The following is a 454-nucleotide window of genomic DNA, read 5'->3' on the forward strand; positions in this document are numbered from 1 at the left end:
GGTGCTGCTCCCAGGGGCTCTCACCTCTTTTCCACATCTTCTTGAACTTGGACCGGCGGTTCTGGAACCAGATTTTGACCTTTGTGGAGAAGGGACCGGAGCATTAGTGGAGGAAACCCGGCACCGGGCAGGGGAGGGGAGAAAGCGTAGAAAGCCCAACAGCGAGAGGTGGGCACCGAGCACCTGGCCAGGGAGGCGGCGATGGCCCCTGCCCCTCTGGTTAGCCATCGCCACAAGCCCGGACAGCTGGTGTGCACGGTGCTGCTGTGACAGCGGGAGGGGTCAGAGGGGCCAATAAATTTACCCGCTTAATCGGTAGTGCGGAGTAAGACTACGGAGCACCGGGACTCAGCTTCGAGTGCAGAAGTTTAGGCCGCTCAAGAGGTGGGCCTCGAAATCCTTAAAATTATTTTTAAAATATATTTAAAGAAACTTTGTTTTGAATCTGTCTTCT

General features: G+C 55.1%; 1 protein-coding gene across 1 annotated transcript in view; it reads right to left on the bottom strand.

Moving 5' to 3' along the window:
• DLX2 (distal-less homeobox 2) overlaps positions 1–454 on the bottom strand; it is a 2,926-nt gene that overhangs the window by 1,183 nt on the left and 1,289 nt on the right. Inside the window, exon 3 of the mRNA XM_005857725.2 lies at positions 6–79. Coding sequence (XP_005857787.1) covers positions 6–79 — 74 coding nt within the window. The remainder of the gene's footprint in view (positions 1–5; positions 80–454) is intronic.

This window comes from Myotis brandtii, unplaced genomic scaffold (genome assembly GCF_000412655.1).
Source record: "Myotis brandtii unplaced genomic scaffold, ASM41265v1 scaffold112, whole genome shotgun sequence".
NCBI classification, from domain to species: Eukaryota; Metazoa; Chordata; class Mammalia; order Chiroptera; family Vespertilionidae; genus Myotis; species Myotis brandtii.